The sequence below is a fragment of the Barbus barbus genome (genome assembly GCF_936440315.1).
Source record: "Barbus barbus genome assembly, chromosome: 13".
NCBI lineage: Eukaryota > Metazoa > Chordata > Actinopteri > Cypriniformes > Cyprinidae > Barbus > Barbus barbus.
The window spans coordinates 251,067-271,220 of record NC_136741.1 but is presented as its reverse complement, the minus strand read 5'-3'; the positions used below and the strand labels follow the sequence as shown (position 1 = coordinate 271,220).

Below are 20,154 nucleotides of genomic sequence, written 5' to 3'. Positions count from 1 at the left end.
CAAGCTCATTGCTCTGAGTCTGACCGCAGTATTAATGAAGCGCTGCGACCACAGCAGAGCAGAGCGACAAACTGCTTCATCTATGACCTTAAAATATCATCTCGTTTACAAAACACACCTTTTTCATCAAAATTTCCTTTGTTACTGTTATTGTCTACTGTTTCAATCATTTTGCACTGTTGCAGCAGCGATGTCATATTTCAAGACATATATTCATAATGGACTGCCATTAAAATGGACACGCAATAATACTGCAAAACTCATGTTGAAGGGTTTTAAACATTTAACCCATATTAAACATTTCTGCTGTACCAACTCGGTTCTTAGCATGTCCTCAAAGTGTGTAACAGTGTTCGCCATCTTGTCCATCATATCGCTCGCGGTCGGTGGCTTGGATTTCTTCTTAATCGGAGAAGCTGATGGAGACAACTCCTGCTGCTTACGACTGCATGCCATCAGCTAAAGCACCACCAATGAATAAAACTTAATACACAGCAAAAAAATCAGCAAAAAGAGTGCAAACATACGGAGCTCTACTCCAGTGCGACTGGGTTCATGAGTATGTCACGTGACTCCGACTACAGTTTAGAAAAAAAATAGATATTATTAAAATAAATTAAATAAATGTTTCTGTTTATCCCTGTAAAGCTGCTTTGACACAATCTGTATAAATAAAGGTTACGTCTTGACTAATAATTTTGCTTCATGCAAACAATAATGCAGAGAAGGCTTTATGGCCTATTTCTGTTCTCATTTCAGAGAGACACAGAAGGATAAACGTGACCTCAAAGATCAACCTGAACGACCTGTCTGACCTCTGACCTCTTTATCAGATGGTAAAACAGTATCTAACCGTTAAAGACGAGTGCCAGACAAACTTGTTTAGATGGAATATTCATGCTAAAAACTGAACTTCATAAACAAACAAATGCTCTCTGAGAACCAGTTTTACTGCAGGATCTGCCAGAGTTCAGCCGGATCATATTTTCTGAGTTTGAGCCGTAACGTCTGTCAGCTACAGCGATGCGTGTTGCTCCAGCGTCTGACACGTCACGGAGGTTCCTGCGGTGCCCAGGCACACAGTTCAAAGCCTGGCAGCAGTGCGCAGGTGTGAGAGCCGGAAGCTCAGAGATGCAGTGGGCAGTAACAGTAACTCTGAGACCTGAGGCAGAACATGAGAGTCTGATCCAACCACAGATTCACACGCATTTCATCTGATTGAACCTGCATTCGGCTCTCTGGAGCTGTAATAATCACACTGCTGGAGGTTTACAGATCATCTCAGCTTAACATGTTCATCATATTAATGTGACTCCTACAGGAAGATCCACATCAGCATCATATTATGGCCCACTAAAACCAACAAACATATAAGTGTTAAAACCTCAACCACTGCAGGTCTGGAGGAGAGAGAGAGAGAGAGAGAGAGAGAGAGAGAGAGAATGAGTGAGGGGGAGTGAATGAGCAAGAGAGAGAGAGAGAGAGAGAGAGAGAATGAGTGAGGGGGAGTGAATGAGCAACAGAGAGAGAGAGAGAGAGAGAGATATAGAGAGAGAGTTAAAGAAAGAGAGAGCGGTCGAGTCAGTTCTTTGTAATCGCTCGTCTCTGTTCGTGTGCAGCTCCTCTGTAGTTTCATGTTGAGTCGTGTTTGTTTCTTCCACTGAATTTTTAATGCCACAGCAGAAGCTTTACAGACAAACCAAACTAGAAACGGTAAGAGATTTCGAACCCTTCTGAAACTCGTGCTTTATTGTTATGAATAATGAGGAGCTCTGTAGGCTTGTGTGTGTGTCTGCTTTTGTAATTACTCATTCCAGTTTATGTTAAATGTTTTATTTTATGGTTTTATTAGACCGGGACAATACAGAATAACACTGCTGGATGATGTCAAGCAGTTCTTTAGATGCTTCTAACTGTAGTTCCAGCATGTGTCTCTGCTTAAGATTGAACTAAGAACCAAAGACCAATTCAGAACACAGTAAAATTATGAATGTACAGAAGATTAAACACACAGAAAATAACCATAAACCCAAATTAGTAGTATTTGTCTGATTTTAGTCTCTTCCCAGGTGAAAAAAGCGCACTTCCATAATGTACTTAAAGTGCTCTATTTTCTATTTAGTCACCACTTGTAGTACACTTGAACCCGTCTTTCATACACTACACTCAAGTCAACTACAAGTGGTAACTAAATACATTTTTTAAATACAGAGAGAGATGTTAAAAGCACATTTTAGTTCATATTCCTGGTGTCCCACAATAGTTGAGTACACTTAAGATCTTAAGAAGTACTATAGAATAATTTTTAGTATATTAAGTACAAAATTAGTGCACGAAAATAGATCGCTGTAAGTACATTATGGAAGTGCACTTTTTTCAGCTGGGTTTATCAACTTTCTGAACTTTGTGAAATTGTGAACGAATTAAAGGTTAATTAGACTCCATTTAACATTAGTTATTAGTTTATATGAACTAACAATGCAAATACTTCTAAAGCATTTATTAATCTTAGTTAATGCTAATTTGAACATTTACTAATACATAATCAAAATCCAAAGTCCTATCTGTAAATATTATTTTAATAGACTTGAGCTAAACAAAGATTAATAAATACTAATAAATGCATTGCTCATTGTTAGTTAGGGTTAGGGTTACTGCATTAACTAAAGTTTATTGTAAAATACATCAGCATGATTATCTTTAATTTAATGTATTTTTGGGCATCACTGCACAAATGTAAATGTACGGATTTTGCAAGAGCTTCTTCATTTCATAGAGTGACTTCTGATCAGTTGAGCTGCTTTAGTGTTGTTTTCTTGCTCCAAACAGACATCAGTCTTCGACATACACAGTCCTCTAACGTAACACGAGACGGTTAAACGTTAACGTGTGTCTGAACTGAAACAGTATAATAGGCTAAAGATTTCTGCTCATGAAATTAATCAGACTGGCTCAAATGAATTTCACTAAACATGATCAAATTCAAAGAGGAGCTGTTGACCGAATGTGATGTTGCTCAGACAACTTAAATGGATTGTTCACCCAAAAGTGAAGATTTGCTGGTAATTTACTCACCTTCAGGCCATCCAAGATGAAGATGTTTTTTCAGGAGAACAGTAAAGAAGATTTTTAGCTGACACTAATAATTCTTGGTGATTCATAAAATGCAAGTCAGTGGCTGCAGACACTCAGAGAGTCAGAATTAATTCACACAGAATGAATCCCCGTGGCTCTTGGTGATATACTGAGGTCTTATAAAGTGAAACTATCAGCCTGTGCAACAAACTGAACAATATTTACAATATTATTACCTGTTTTAAGAAATCTTTTGTACCTTTAAAAGTCTAATTGGCGTAACTTTCCCTCTATCTTTCTCTCCACCTACTAGCTTGTACTTATTTGAACAATGCCTGAGGCTTGGTGTTACGAGCACTTCCTCTGTCTGACTGCCTCTTCAAGATTAATCACTTCTTGTATTCCCCAATTGTAAGTCACTTTGGATAAAAGCGTCTGCCAAAAGACTAAATGTAAATGTAAATGTAGGTACAAAAGATTTCTTAAAACGGATGTGTGCAGATATACAACTGTTTTAAGAAATCTTTTGTACCTACGTCAATTTGACTTTTAAACATGTAATATATTCATGTAACCCCTTGTTGGTTCTGGTTGTTATTGTGGCATGGAATGCTGGTTTTTATCTTTGTTTATGTGGATTTTTATTATGCAATGTAATGCTGATCAGTGTATGTGTATGCAGGCTCCAGGGTCCAAGACAAATTTCCCCATTGGGGAATAAAGTGTATTGAATTGAAATTGAATTAGTCCAAACATTCAGTTTCTTTGCTTCATAAGACCTTAACATATTGCCGATGCCACAGGGATTCATTCTGTGTGAATTAATTCTGATTCTCAAAGTGTCTGCAGCCACTGACTTGCATTTTATGAATCACCAAGAATCGTAGTCTGTTCTACTGGGGGGGAAAAGTCACGTCCTAAGAGAGAGTAAATAGCAACTTTTAATTTCTGGGTGACTATTCCTTTAAAATAAGTGTAATGAAAACACCTGTGAATGTCCACACAGTAGGAAGTGAAAGCATCCCGTTGGGTGTTTGGTCGGTTTGGTGAGCTGATGATGCTCTTGTGTTTTCAGGACTGAAGTGATGGACCCAAACCAAGCAGTTCTGCCATCCAGTGTCCGCTCAATCGGCCTTCACAAAACAACTCCTGCTCAGTTTTTGATGAGCTGAACTCCACAACGTCTCACCACTGAGAGCAAAAATAAATTTTCTGGAGAACTATGGAGGCCTGTGCTACGATGACAAACGCATCCTTGCCCACTTTCCAGTACTCTCACTGCAACAAAATCCTCCTGCAGCACTATAGCTACACCGGCAAACTGAATCAGGGCCAGTACAAAGATGGCCTGAAACCAGAATCCATCGCCTCTCTCTTCATCTGCTTCCTCATCGTGGTGGAGAACTTGATCGTCCTCATGGCAATCTGGAAGAACAAGAAGTTCCAGATGCCCATGTACTACCTGCTGGGCAACCTGGCGCTGTCGGACCTGCTGGCCGGATTCACCTACATGGTGAACATCGCGCTGTCGGGCCCCAACACGCTGAAGCTGACGCCGCTGCTGTGGTTCCTGAGAGAGGGCGGCGTCTTCATCACACTCTTGGCGTCCATCATCAGTCTGCTGGCCATCGCCATCGAGCGCTTCTTCACCATGCGCAACACCAAGCCCTACCACCGCTCCAAACGCAACCGCATGTTCGCGCTGATCGCCGCCAGCTGGGTGCTGTCACTGTTGCTAGGCGCCCTGCCGATTATGGGCTGGAACTGTCTGAATCGTCTGGAGAGGTGCTCCACCGTCCTGCCGCTCTACGCCAAGAGCTACATCTTCTTCTGCGTGTTTGTGTTCCTGACCGTCCTGCTGGCCATCGTGCTTCTGTACGGACGCATCTTTCACTTCGTCAAGTCCAACACGCAGAACCCGAGCTGCGTTCAGCGCAAACCCTACGGCCATCGCTCGCGGAAGTACATGGCGCTGCTGAAGACCGTCATCATCGTGGTGGGAGCGTTTATCCTCTGCTGGATGCCGCTGTTTGTGCTCCTGCTGATGGACTTTGTGTGTCCCGTGAAGACGTGTCCTGTTCTCTTAAAGATTGATTACTTCCTGGGCGTGGCCATGTTAAATTCCTTCATTAATCCGGTCATTTACACGCTGACGAGCAGAGACATCCGGCGGGCCATTCTGAAGCTGCTCTGCCGCCGCTGTTTGATGACCAAAGACGGCCAGGTGAGGAAGATCGGCCGCTTCCGTATCAGCTTCACGAAGACGGACGTGAACCGCCAGGGACTGGAGACGACCATCTCATCCGGGAACGGCACCACCTTACCTGTCAAATCCATCTACCCCAAACTCAAGCTCTCCGTCATCGCGTGAGCACATATGTGTCCCTGGAATTTAAAAGAAATGTACCCTTATGACTGTTTTTGTGATCCAGGTTCAAATTTCAGAGTCTGGAGTGAATCGTGACGAATCGAATCGAATTGAAGGCTCATTCTATGGAGTGAATTTTGTGCCAATATTCATCAAACAAATCCAGTGTTTTGCAAATAAACACAATCTGCTTTGCAAAGAAGAACTTGACTTTCAAACAAACACAAAGTGATTTGCAAATACAAAACTTGAGAGAAAATGCAGAGGTGTGGACAAATATATGTATTGTGTGTTACAACTGTGAGACTCAATTGCCTTTTTATGAGGAAACTTGGCTTGATTTTCTCACAAATGCGACAGGCTGATTTTCTCACACGAGTGCGGGCAGATTTTCTCACATGTGCAATTGAGATATAGAATATACATATATATTGATACAATTGTTCAACATTCAAAACAATGCAGGGGTGTAACAATATATCATGTCACAATATATTGTAATACTAAAATGCAAATGTATAGTGGATAGCGACAATATTGTGTACCAAAAATAAAAGCATTTTGAATTTTATTTTTACGTTAGGTCAAGTAAGATTTATTGTCTTTCTTCTACAGTATATATGCTGAAACATAGCCTACAGTGGAGAGAGATGCTGTAGGATACCTCTGCAGTAAAAGTTTAAACAAGTATAAAACTACACATAGACAACCTACTGAAAGGAGTAGGCTAATCTAATTATACAAATAGGCTACTATAATCAAACTAGTTTAAGTTCAGGTGAGCTTTATTGTGATTCAGCTATATAAATGTACCAAAATATAATCTAAAGAATAAAAGGCTACTGTCAGGAGTTATATTAGTGGCTCTTTAAAATGCAAACGTTCGTCATCTGTCCCGAGTGTGTCTTCACCCGTGTAGCATGCTGTTTATTAAACCACTGTTTATTAAAATGCTGAATTTAGTATTACATCAGCGTGAACTTGATCCTTCTCCCCAATTCACAGGACAAGTGTGACACCAGAAGAGAAATATACATCATAGACAAATTGAGTCTCACAGTTGTAACACACAATACATATATTTGTCCATACCTCTGCATTTTCTCTCAAATAGAGTTTTGTATTTGCCAATCACTTTGTGTTTGCTTGAAAGTTGAGTTTTTCTTTGCAAAGCAGATTGTGTTTATTTGCAAAACACTGGATTTGTTGGATGAATATTGGCACAAAATTCGCTCCGTATCATTCCAGCCACGAACTCTCACACAGCCCAAAAGAGAAACTGTTTCAAACACAAACTGTGCTGTATGGACCTCGAATCAAGCTGTCGTGGGCAGAAAGAGGTTTTTGCATAGGTGTACTTCAGCATTTCAACGTTCAGTCCTTTACATGTGAACTGAGGTACATCTGCACAAATACTCAGAAAGTAAAGACTCAGATATCAGTTCATTAGCCAGTAAAATCCATCTGAATGCATGCAAAGACTTCAAACAAACATGCACTGAACAGCAGACAGGCCTCATATAGTGACCTTGAGCTTTGGAAAAAGCGCTTTATAAATTAAACTTATTATTATTATTAAATATGACAGTATATGTCAGTCATTTCTGCTACCCTCCACAGATAAAAGCAGTATGAGGAAAATCACTGTAAATATTCCACTCTCGTGCTCTTATCGAATATTAAACTGTGAGCATCTCTTCACACAAAAGCATATTTAAGGTTTGTTTGCACAGTTTTCTTTCTACAGTGTAAATGCTTGACATGCTGTTTTTACAAGCTTTTGTAAAGCGTGATTGATACTAAATTATGTTCTTTCTTATTTGATATTAAATATTTTTTAGATATAGTGTCAGGCCATTTTTGTTTTCCCCCAAAAACCCATACAGTGATCAGTTCCTAAAATAACCTTTTTTCTTAGTGTGAAGAACATTTTTCACTATAAAGAATCTTTTATGGAATGGAAAGTTTCAATAGATGTTAAATGATCTTCATGGAGCCATCAATGCCAGTAAAGAACCTGCTCATTAAAGCTGTAGTTAAAATAACTATAAATAAATGTATTTTAAAGTTTATAATTAGACGCTGGTAACTCATCAGTGGATTTTCCTCATAAATATAGGCTATATTTTTCACACTTTTCTCATTCTCACTAATTCAAGTTTTTATACATACAAGAATCTCTGAAGGAAACCGGCTGTCTTCAGAAAAGTTTCAATGGCATTTTCATTTTATCTGATACAGTAGTGTTTATGAGCGCAGCGCTGCTTTGTTCACAGCCGTTACGGCTCTATTTCTGACTTTACAAAAGCGCCTCCTGCTGGCAGAGAATGAAATGTTCATTTTCAATAATCTCGTCTGTATTTTTTGTTCAGACCAATGTGAAAATTCACCTACATATCCCCATTTTAATTTAATTTAATAATTTATTCTTCTGACTCATCCCTTTTCTTAAAAAATGGTTTAAAGGCTCAAATATGATGTTTATCATTATATAATTTATTTTGTTTTTGTGAAAACCTGTATCTCAACTGTAAATCAATTGCTATTTTGTGGTCTAATACAGGAAAGAAAGCCATTATAACATGTACATGACACGTGTAGAAACACTAGACACAACTATGGGGCACCATTGTGCAGCAGCAAGCATCACGACAAAAAAGGAACCTCAAGGTTGATCTAGGACGATAAATTCCTATATTTTGCCAAGGGCCCCAATTCACTAAACTCGCCCCTGAACCTGCTGTGTTTAAATAATTGGTTTTGTGCTTGGAGTTTTTCACTCTGTATCTGAAGGCCTGGTAGTTATTTCTGTGTGTAGCGTGTCCGGCTGGCACTGACGCGTGGAGCCTGCGGTGCAGATCTGTGGGAGTTTGCAGTGGGGCTGCTCTACTTGCACACTAACTTGGAAACACAATTCAGCTCAGTTTTCCCCTGTTTACCGTAAACACACACTGCCAGCATGTGCACACACACACACCACACGCTTCAGAGAGCCGTACACCAAACCACACGCCGCTCGCAAAGCCACGGCCACATGTGCCACACACACACACACACACACACACTCACGTTTGTTTGTGTAAATTGTGGGGACTTTCCACAGACTTCTATTACTTTTATACTGACCAAACAATATTTTCTGTCCCCTAAACCTACCCCTTACAGAAAACCTGTTTGCATTGTTACACTTTCACATAACATTTACATTTATGCATTTAGCAGACGCTTTTATCCAAAGCAACTTACATTGCATTCAAGTTACAGTTTTTACATTTGATCAGCTCTTGCTTTCCCTGGGAATCGAACCCATGACCTTGGCGTTGCTAGCGCCGTGCTCTACTATTTGAGCTACAGGAAAGCCGTACACATAAATATCATTTACTATTTTGTATCATTTATTTCCCCGCTTTGTGGGGACATTTGGTCACACACACACACTCGCACGCACACTCACACTTACACTAACGCAATCACACTCACTCACACACACACACACACACACACACACACTAACACACTCACACACACACTCACGCACACACACTTACACTAACACACACACACACACACTCACAAACACTCACGCACACACACTTACACTTACACTAACACACTCACACACACACACTCACAAACACTCACGCACACACACTTACACTAACACACACACACACACTCACAAACACTCACGCACACACACTTACACTTACACTAACACACTCACACACACACAAACACTCACGCACATGCACACACACTTACACTCACACTCACACACACACTCACACACACACACTCACGCACATGCACACACACTTACACTCACACTCACACACACACACTCACACACACACACACACACACTCACGCACACACACTTACACACACACACACACACACACACACACACAGACACTCACGCACATTCACATGCACACACACTTACACTAACACTCACACACACACACACACACACACACTCACAAACACTCACGCACACACACTTACACTTACACTAACACACTCACACACACACTCACAAACACTCACACACACACACTTACACTTACACTAACACACTCACACACACACACTCTAACTCACACACACACACACACATACTTCTGCCATCATTTGTCAGAATTGAAGCTTCGGAGGATTCTTTATAGAAGTGAAACTATGATCATCAGGGTGATTGGTTAAATGGGTTTGGCCGTGATGAAACATAACATGAGAGGTTTTACAAGAACTGAAGATGAATAAATAATTAATTTCCATGTCTAGTTTTGATTTAAGGCTTCATTCATCATACTGATCACAATGGGCTCATAATTGTCTTTGTCCACTGGGATAATAATAGAATGACTGATAAAAAAATATTAATAGGTAAAAAAATTATAGATATTTGCATCATGTTTTTGCTGTAGTAATCTGCAGAAACAGCAGTTCTTAAATAAAAGTCGAAGTAGCACGGACCAGTCAAACAAAACCCACTGCACTAACAGAAGATTAGCAACTGCTGAAAAATCATGCCGTTTACAAAGAACCGGTTGATCCAAAGGAACATGAAGGGGTTCCCGGCTCCGGCTCTCGAGGGCCCCTGTCCTGCAGAGTTCAGCTCCAGCCCTGATCAAGGTTAGAGGGTTAGAGCTAAACTCTGCAGGACAGGGGCCCTCAAGGGCCGGAGTTGAGGATCCCTGGCTGAACACATTTTCTTACCATCTGGGAGCATGCAGATTTATTGTCCTCTAGCAACACCTATTGCTCACACTCTGAACTGCTGCATCACTCACACACACACACACACACACACACACTCTCACACACACACACACACACACACACACACACACAGGAGACTTTGTGCAGTTTTAGATTTTCAAAAAAGACTTTCGCTCAACTTTCACATGACGAAATCCTACAATCTTACATTGCTTTGTTTGCTTTCTTTTGTGTTGTTTTTTTTGTTGTTGTTTTGTGTATTTAAATGTTTGGCTACATGTAGCTGTATTAACCTGAATTGAATGTTTTCTATTTTGTATTTAATACATTGATTTGAAATCCCTTTGACTACTGTACATTTTTGACATACAGACATTAGTTATGTGGTGACTGCATCCATTTCAGATGTATAATAACTGTTTTTCCCAAAGACTTAAGCTATAGCAGCTGGAAAGTATTGATAGTGAAACCGATGTATTGTTGTTGATTAATAGTGTGGGCCTAGTGAGGGCTGCCCGTGCAGGGCCAGTGTTAAGGGGCCAACGTTTTGCCAATGAGCAAATTCTCAGGGGCCCTGCGCTGGCAGCCAGCTGGAGGCCCTTAGGCTAGCTGTAAAAGGCCACTGCAGGCTTGTTTGTGTAACATATCTGTTTCTGTTTAGTTTCCTTTTTGTCCTTATTTGGAAGTTCTGGTTTTCGTTCCTGTCCTAGTTTTGGTTAATTAATTATCGTCATCACCTGTGTTCTATTAATTACCTTGTTTTCTCGTTTGTTCCTCTCCTTTATAAGTCCTCAGTTCTGCCCTTATGTTTTGTCTGTTCTTGAGTTAACAAAGTGTCTAACGTGTGTTGAAGCTATTTTGATTAAAGATTCCTCTTTTGTTTACCCTTTCTTTGAGCGACTTTTTGTCTACAACCACCGGACCGTTACAACACTAGGAATCACACATCAATCTGAACCTTAAATGGATAAAGGGCCAAAGTCAGCTTACAATTTCAATTAAATTAAATTCAATTCAATTCAAATTCAATTCAAATTTTATTTGTCGCATACATATACATACATAGTACGACATGTAGTGAAATGTATTGTACGACTGTAAAACCTCAAGTTTACAAAAATACAAATAGCAAAAGTACAGTAAACATATATATAGAAATAAACTAGCAATAAAATAAAATAACAAATAGATATGAGAATAAAAATAGATATGAAGAATAAAAATAGAATATGATTCTATATAGATTCTATAAAAAGTAAAGTGTATGTCAGTGATAAAGTGTCCGTGTGCTGTGCTGTGCAGTGCAGTAAAGTGTATAAGTGAGTAAAGGAATACTAAAGACAAAGACAAATGGTATGTAAGTCCCACTCATTTATCCTTACGTAACCTTCTACAAATTAGTGCAGATTGTAATTGAAAAATGTGCAAAGTGGAAGTGTGGGGTGATGTGATTATAGTGGAGAGTGGTTTAGACTCCGAATGGCCTGCGGGAAGAAGCTCCTCCTCATTCTCTCTGTGTTCGCCTTCATGGAGCGGAAGCGTCTCCCTGAACGCAGCAGAGTAAAGAGTCCATTGTTGGGATGGCTGAGGTCCTTCACTATCTTCCTGGCCCTGGTCAGGCACCGCTTGCTGTAGATGTCCTGCAGGTCAGGGAGCTCGGTGTGAATGGTACGTTCCGCTGAACGCACCACCCTCTGGAGGGCTCGTCTGTCCTGCATAGTGCAGTTCCCGAACCAGGAAGTGATGCTGCCCGTCAGGACGCTCTCGATGGTGCAGGTGTAAAAAGTCTTAAGCACCCGAGAGGGAAGTCTAAAGTCCCTTAAGCGTCTCAGATGGTACAGACGCTGCCTGGCCTTCTTCACCAGGGTGCTGGTATGACAGGACCAAGTCAAGTCCTGCGTGATGTGAACACCCAGGTATCTGAAGCTGTCCACTCTCTCCACTGGAGTCCCGCTGATCGTGATCGGCTGGTATGACCGCTCCTGCTTCGTACTGAAGTCCACTATCAGCTCCTTAGTTTTGCTGATGTTCAGGTGTAGACTATTCACCTGGCACCAACTCTCCAGGTTCTTAATCTCCTGTATGTAGGCCGTCTCGTCGTTGTCTGAGATCAGGCCCAACACAACAGTGTCATCAGCAAACTTGATGATGGTGGTGGAGTTGGAAGTGGCCACACAGTCATAAGTGTACAGTGAGTACAGCAGGGGGCTCAGAACACAACCTTGAGGGGCTCCGGTGCTTAGGGTGATGGAGGATGAGGTGTGTTTACCCATCCGTACGGCTTGCTGTCTGTCCTTCAGGAAGCTGGAGATCCATTGGCACAAGGATGTGCTGAGACCAAGGACCTCCAACTTGGAGGTGAGTGTGGAGGGAATTATGGTGTTAAACGCTGAACTGTAGTCCACAAACAGCATTTTTACATAATTCCTTTTCTGCAGTCCAGGTGACTTGTTGTGGTGTGGAGGAGGTGTGAGATGGCATCCTCCGTGGAGCGGTTATGTCTGTATGCAAACTGTAGTGGATCCAGTGTGTCTGGTAGTGATGCAATGATGAAGTCTCTGACCAGTCTCTCAAAGCACTTCATCACCACTGATGTGAGGGCTACAGGGCGATAGTCGTTTAGGCAGGTGGGCTGGGGTTTCTTGGGGACAGGAACAATGGTGGACTGCTTAAAGCATGAGGGGACTATGGACTGTTCCAGGGAGAGGTTGAAGATCACAGTGAACACCGGTGCTAGCTGGTCAGCGCAGGCCTTCAGAACCCGACCGTTTTACAGTTTTTCTCAGTGGCTTTGGTGCATTTCTCAGATCAGAAATGAACTTCTCAAAACTACTTGTTCGACCTCCACATCATCTAGTCACTTGTGCACATCATAAAAGCAGTTTCTTATTCTTTTGAAGAAGTTGTGATTGCTTTGGAACATTTATGCAGTTGATTATGTACATTTTTCTGCTGTTTCCTACATTATCTGTTGCTATTGTCATGTTGTTCAAGATGTATTATATAGTTCTTTGTGCTATAGACTTACCCCTCAAAACATCTAGTCATTAGTTCATTGTATATGTCATTACTGTAAATGCAAAATGGTTGATCTAGTTGTCATAAACTGTCAAGCATCTTTTCTACACATTTCTATTAGACTTTTTATAAATTTGCTATGAATTGTTCAAGTGAATCTTGACTTTCACTAATGAAGAGAAAATAGATCAACCAATGACAAACCAGTTCTCTGAAATAGCTCAAAAGTACATCTCATCAACCTTCAATTGGAAAACATATATAGACAGAGGACAACACAAGAGTTACAAATTCTGACAGTGGACTTTCTAATTTTTATTTTTGCCTTTGTGCACATTTCTTTTTCTATTCTATTTCACAATGACGTTGTAATGTGTGTGTGTGTGTGTGTGTGTGTGTGTGTGTGTTTTGTTGTTTTTTTGGTCAGACCACTAGTAAAAGTGTAACTGTGAATCATATCCAGTCTTTTTCCATCAATATCCCACATACAGTAACGTGTACATTTGTACTTTTGAAATGGATATGGCATTCATAAGAATTGCAGCCTTCTGCATCTCAGTACAGTAATTGTCATCCAAACTGTTGTCTGTCATAGTTTACAGCAGGTAATACTAACAGAGTGCAGTGCTATACTGACAACATGACTAAGCATTTTGCCTATCTTGTTGTGAACAATGGCACAAGGACTTTTCATTCTGATGGCACTGATCTGTTCATTGACAAATAGTTACTTTTGAGAGATGAACTAAAGATTCTGAGCATATTACAGGCTTTTGCAGGAAAGCCATTGTGTGGTGCTGTTTGTACGAATTGTTTTGAGAAATGCACATACTTCTTTGCAAATATTACAGCAAGGATGATTCAAGAAATGCACCAAAGCGACTGAGAAAAACTGTTTTCAGGTTTGAAACAATGGATCCAGAGAGACATGAAGGAAGAGGTCAAGGACACCACAGAAGAGGAGAAGGAGTAGAGAAAGAAATGAAGGAAGAGGAGGAGGAAGAGGAAGAGGAGGATGACAACATGGAAGAGAAAGAGGAAGGGCAAGAAGACAAGCAGTCTCAGATATTTTAGTTGATGCGTGCCAGGGTTGGATCAGGCATGCCAGAGGACTTTACCCCCGCTGCCTGGCCAGGGCCAGTATTGTCTGTGATGTTGACGAGGTTCTTTGGCTTGTCCCAGACCAAAGACGGGATACTGGGACACTGGGATACTGGGATTCCTCTTCTGTTATGTACTGTACTCTACAGTACATTAAATAAAGGAATAAAACACTTGGGGAGTACCATCAAGCAACACTTATCATTTTTGTAGTATTCTTTTGAATTTATCTTATCAGTGTGAAAGACTGTGTTGTAGTGTGTGTGTTTTTGAGGGTTTGTGTGTCGTGACTGAGAGCAAAGTTTGGTTTTTCAGCAAGACTGAGGTGTTTTGAGTGGAGAGCTTCATTTTGACCTGAATATAGGAAGTTTGGGGAATTGAGTTAGAAGCTATGGATTTGTGTTTAGAGCAAAAAAAGAGGCATAATTTCAAGAAATGTGTTTAAGCAATCAAGAAAAACTGTAAGGCCTGAGCACCAATGGTGCAAGGACCCTATTGGAATTGCTCAGTTTCTTCTTCTGCAAAATAAAATTGCATTTTTGAGGACTTAAACATGCTCGAAAACTTTGCACACGTGCCAGAACGGGCGAAAATTTACATCTGATATGGGTTTCAGAAGTGGGTGTGGCAAGAAGGCTCAATAGTGTCAAAGCAGCTTTACAGTATAAAATAGGGAAACAGTTTGTTGAAATAGTATTCCTAGTATTCTCCTCTGGCCAGACGAAACCAGCAGTTTAATTCTAGGCTGCAGCAAAGTCAGGTTGTGCAGAGGACTCATCTGGTTCCTGTGGTCTTGTCCCGATGGACGTCTAGGTGACGAGGTCTTCCCTGGGGATCTGTCTCTGGGGCTCATCTAGGTGTCCTGGTCTCCGCTGACATTCAGGGCTGTAGAGGTCATCTCTAGGTGCTGATCCACCATCTGATCTGGATCTGGTGGCTACGGTGATCTCGGAATAAGAAAGAAACAGACTAATATTAGCATAGATGCCATTCATCTAACGATGTAACAAGGACACACTCACCAGCCACTTTATTAGGTACACCTGTTCAATTCCTTGGTAACACAAATTGCTAATCAGCCAATCACATGGCAGCCACTCAATGCATTTAGGCATCTAGATGTGGTGAAGACGACTTGCTGAAGTTCAAACCGAGCATCAGAATGGGGAAGAAAGGGGATTTAAGTGACTTTGATCGTGGAATGGTTGTTGGTGCCAGATGGGCTGGTCTGAGTATTTCAAAAACTGCTGATTGACTGGGATTTTCACGCACAACCATCTCTAGAGTTTACAGAGAATGGTCCGAAAAAGAGAAAATATCCAGTGAGCGGCAGTTGTGTGGCCGAAAATGCCTTGCTGATGTCAGAGGTCAGACGAGAATGGGAAGAATGGCAAGAGATGACAGAAAGGCAACAGTAACTCAAATAACCACTCGTTACAGCCAAGGTATGCAGAAGACCATCTCTGAACGCACAACACGTCGAACCCTGAAGCAGATGGGCTACAGCAGCAGAAGACCACACCGGGTGCCGCTCCTGTCAGCTAAGAACAGGAAACGGAGGCTACAATTCACACAGGCTCACCAAAATTGGACAATAGAAGATTGGAAAAACGTTGCCTGGTCTGATGAGTCTCGATTTCTGCTGCGACATTCAGATGGTAGGGTCAGAATTTGGCGTAAAGAATATGAAAGCATGGATCCATCCTGTCTTGTCTCAATGGTTCAGGCTGGTGGTGGTGTAATGGTGTGGAGGATATTTTCTTGGCACACTTTAGGCCCCTTAGTACCAACTGAGCATTGTTTAAACGCCACAGCCTACCTGAGTATTTTTGCCGACCATGTCCATCCCTTTATGACTACAGTGTACCCATCTTCTGATGGCTACTTCCAGCAGGATAATGCACCATGTCACAAAGCTCAAATCATCTCAGACTGGTTTCTTGAACATGACAATGAGTTCACTGTACTAAAATGGCCTCCACAGTCACCAGATCTCAATCCAATAGAGCACCTTTGGGATGTGGTGGAACAAATCTTCAGCAACTGCATGATGTTATCATGTCAATATGGACCAAAATCTCCAACACCTTGTTGAATCTATGCCACGAAGAATTAAGGCAGTTCTGAAGGCAAAAGCAGGTCCAACCCGGTACTAGCAAGGTGTACCTAATAAAGTGGCCGGTGAGTGTGTGTGTATATATATATATATATATATATATATTGTGGCGGGAGGAGCCAACGACAGACACAGTGGGTGTGGCGTCAAGCCTCGGAGAGGTTTTTATTAAACAAAATATTAAAATAAAGTGTCCAAAGGGGGAAAAGTGTCCAAAATAAATAGGGATCTGGTGTCCTCGTCGTGCTGCGGGGCTAGTGAAGCAGGGCAGTGTTCAGAAGGGAAGGGTCCAGGGAAGGGGCGGAGTCCGGTGGCCGCACGCGCTCCCCTCCTGGTCCGGGGCGCGAGGGGCGGCGGCTTCCGCTCGCGGCTTCGTCCTCAGCTGGCCGCGGCACTTCTGGGGGACTCTACGGCCCGGCCTCCTGGCCCGTCGGCCGTATCACGAGTGCGCCGTCATCTGGACTGCGGGTCCGGCGGCTCGCGTCTCTGGCGGCGGCAGGAGATCCCTCAACGCTCCCTTCCTGGACCCACGAGGACACCAGCGTGCATGCACGGGGGAAGAGACCGGTCTCTCGAGGAGAGGCGCGCTCGGCGTTTAAACAGCGGCGGTGATGAGGCTCCATTCACGTCAGGTGCACCTCATCACACGCCGCCAGCCCTAGGTGTTCAGCGCCCCTCCTCTCTCACACGCCCACTCCCGTCGGGAGCCTGGTGAAGGGCGGCGAATACGGGACGGGGTGGTGATGATGGACAGGGGGGAGGCAGCCGACTCGTCACAATATATATATATAAAATTTCAATGAAGTGCCCTTCGAGCTATGTTTCACGTACATGTATGAAATTCGGTACACATATGTAACACACCAGTACCTACAAAAAAGTCTACTAGTACAAAGTATGAAACCCAACAGGAAGTCTGTTATTTAACATTTTTTTGACAGGTTTTGTGCCGTTTTTGCCATTTTCAGGCGTTGTATTTAAATGAACTCTTCCTAGAGATTTAAACAGATCAACACAAAATTTGGTCAGTATAATCTAAAGCCCCTGTGTGATGTTAAATTGTGAAGATCTTGAGTTTTCGTTGAAGGGCTCGTCTGTGGCGGCCTGACAAACTTCGATGTTTCACCATGAAATAGGAAGTCGTCATACTTTAGACATACAATGTCTGATCTGCCCCAAACTTCACACGTTCGATAAGAGTCCTGGCCTGAACTTATCTAAAGGCCAATAGTCTGTTATAACCATAGCACCACCAGCTGGCAGCAGGAAGTTTGGCACATATAAATGACATTGACATATTCCTTCTATATTTACCACTTTAAAGGTGCGGTATGTAATTTTTCAAAAACGTTTTAGAAAACTGAGTCTGGGCCGAGTACCAAAACAAACTTGTAGCCAATCAGCAGTGAGGGGCGTGTCTACTCATGATGTGGAGGATAGAGCGTTCAGTGAACAGTAGAGCCGAGCGACAGAAAGATAGAGATGGCGAATAAAAAACAAAAGAGGAAAATGTCTGCGGAACGATAAGGCAAGAAGTAGGACCCGTGTAAAGATCGGATCAGCTTTCCAGTGCTGGAGAGAACTCAAGGAGCGGAAGGCCTGAGATCGGATGCCGAGGTTGGTTTGTTTCTTCTCGATAAGTAAGACCGTGTCTACACCGGACGGCCCACGCCGCAACAGCTAAAGTCTGCCTACACTGGATGCAATAAAGCGATCGATGAAAATCATTAGAAATTTGTGTCAGCACGTCATAAATAGAACGCGGCAGCAGTTTTCTGTCGGAGATTTGTTGCTCAGCGCAGCATCCAGTGTAGACAGCATCACTGATTATAATGAGTTCTATAGTATGTTGTCGTGCCACTCGCGTCCGGTGTAGATACGGTGTAACATTGGTTTTGCTTTGTTTCACAGAACTGCCTGGGTTGTGTAGTCTACGTGTGTGTGGGGCGGAGCTATCAAAATTGGGACGAGACCCTTTTGGGGTAGGGGCGTGTTTGTTTTGGTGATTTCAAATATCAACATTGGCTTCCAGAAATCGCTTACCCCACCTTTAAATGTTTGGCTCCGTTTTAATGTATTTTTTATCGGCATGAAAAGGAATTGTACATTTGTATTAGCAACGGATTTTCAGTTTTGCTGCATACAAATAAAATACTGAAAGAAAATATTAAAACAGAGTAAAACGAGTAGTTTTTCCTTCTCATTCAAGTTTGAACTGTCAACATCTGTACTATATTTACCCATCAGCTGGGCTACAAACCACACAAACTGGGCAGCATTTTCAGAGAGTTTCCCTGCAGCTCCACCATACACACGCCTGTAAACTGAACTGATGGATGGAGGGATGTTGAATGCAGTGATGGCGAGCCGATTCATATCTCCCTGAGAGCACACGTACATCACAGAGACGTTTATTTAACATCTGCAAGACGTATTTTGTGTTTGCTCATCTGCGATACGTCTAAAGGACATTCAGATGTCAAATATGTCTTTTAAGATGTGTATGATTTAGAATGTATGTAAAACTGATATCTTACAGACGTCTGTCAGATGTTTGTACACAGCAGATGCTTTCCAGATCAAGCGATCTTTAACAGATATCTAGCATACGTACCTGTGCTGTCTGATCTGATACAATTATAAGTGCATTAAAATTATAATCTACACAGTAGGCTATACAAAGTGTCAGTGTAGCTCTCTTATACTACAGAATGAAAAATATCAATTACATCTTAGATATAGCCAGCCTATAGGTCGTTGAAATTGATCTTGTTAGTAGACAGATAAAGTGTTTATTCTGGTCAAAATAATCATAAGTTGTTACAATACCCAACACACTGAAAGAAAAACATCAAGAGACAAAATATAATTTATATATAAAATGTATATTTGATAATTTAGAAAAGCAATCTCGTTGGCTTTCTCTCTGTCTCTCTCGAGCGTTTGGATGTCCGTGTCCGCAGCGGCGCTCCGTACATCAGCATCACCGAATGCACGGAATCGGCGGATGTCTGCGGCGCTGCTCGGTAATCAACCGCACCGTGGCTCGAGCTCGTTTGTTATATTGAGGGTAAGTCTGATTAAAAACGCAAGGGATTATTATCGTGTCGATGTCTGCAGTGTGAGCTCCAGCAGCATCATCAGCAGCAGGCTGTCTGGCGCTGCGTGCGTCATGATTTCTATCGCGCTGCGTCGCGGTGACTCAGGATCCGACGCGAGCTCAGACTCCGAGGCGGCGGAGGATGATGATGATGATGTGCAGATGTTCGGCGGAGGATCACTCGAGCTGGAAGACATTTTATTCTCCTGTCAAATGTGCATGCTTGGCTTATTTTCCCAAAACGAGCAGCTGTTTGATGTTTCCAGAGGCAGGAATGAGTTGATCGGCTCGGCAGAATCATCTGACCCTAATAAAGCCTTCTTCCTCCTGCCTCATCAGTATTAGCATCATCATGCATCACAGAAGACCTGGGCAATACAGGCCATTTACAAATGGAGGTTCTCAGGCCTGGAAAAGTCATGGAAACTAATGCAATCTAATTTGCATAGTGAATTTTTCTTGTGTAAAATAGACCTAAATGTGTAAAAATAGATTTAAAAAAAATTGTAGATAAAAGGATATGATCTATAAAATGATATGAAAAAAGATAATAAACTGGTCAAAGCTGCATGAACTGCTATTAAGGTGTGATGTTTCCTGCCAGTCGCTGATATTATTTGAATGAATCTGTATTTATTCTCTGTAGTTCACTTC

General features: G+C 42.0%; 1 protein-coding gene across 1 annotated transcript; it reads left to right on the top strand.

Moving 5' to 3' along the window:
• Positions 1 to 4,315: 4,315 nt before the first annotated feature.
• LOC306879193 (sphingosine 1-phosphate receptor 1-like) lies at positions 4,316 to 5,446 on the top strand (the record flags this gene model as incomplete). Its single annotated transcript, XM_079431990.1, has 1 exon — positions 4,316 to 5,446. The coding sequence occupies one exon, from the start codon at positions 4,316 to 4,318 to the stop codon at positions 5,444 to 5,446; it is 1,131 nt and encodes a 376-aa protein (XP_079288116.1).
• Between the last annotated feature and the right edge of the window lie 14,708 nt (positions 5,447 to 20,154).